The 504-nt window shown below is 45.2% G+C and overlaps 1 protein-coding gene across 1 annotated transcript; it reads left to right on the forward strand.

The window, feature by feature from the left end:
* Positions 1 to 151: 151 nt before the first annotated feature.
* On the forward strand, positions 152 to 502 carry TM35_001151100 (uncharacterized protein; the record flags this gene model as incomplete). Its single annotated transcript, XM_029031759.1, has 1 exon — positions 152 to 502. A coding segment is annotated over one exon (351 nt), but the record flags the coding sequence as incomplete, so codon positions are not given.
* Positions 503 to 504: the final 2 nt, after the last annotated feature.

Here is a 504-nt window from a genome sequence, read left to right on the forward strand (position 1 = left end):
TGGTAACTCTAATTGTCCTCCAGGTATTCCTGGTACTGGTGTTGGTAAGCCTACTGCTATCTCTTCTCTTCCTTCATCTCACCAACTTCATCGTGATGCTGCTGTTAAACCTGCTGCTCCTGGTTCTCATGATTCTCACCCTTCTTATGGTATGTCTCTTTTAAATCAACGTGATGAACTTTCATCTGTTCGTCCAGGTGGTACAAAGGCTCCCAGCAGTACAAAAGAAATTCAAGGTGTTAGTGGTTTGCCTGGTGGAGATATTAAGAATGGGAATCGTCCTGTCATGACCAATAGTGTTACTAAAGGTGAAAGCGGTGTTTTGAACAGGAACGAGATGGATGGAGAGCAGAAGGTGATGGAACAAAAGGCAGGTGAGACATTAGAAGTTCAAAGTCCGTTCAACGCGAGTAAACCGGGAACTGTCCTATCTCCTCCTCCCCCTCCTGTACAAGATCACAGTGGCGATCAAACGGATGTGGTGTCTGAACAAGCAAAGAATAC

This window comes from Trypanosoma theileri (assembly GCF_002087225.1).
Source record: "Trypanosoma theileri isolate Edinburgh chromosome Unknown TM35_Tth_115_V1, whole genome shotgun sequence".
Classification (NCBI taxonomy): domain Eukaryota; phylum Euglenozoa; class Kinetoplastea; order Trypanosomatida; family Trypanosomatidae; genus Trypanosoma; species Trypanosoma theileri.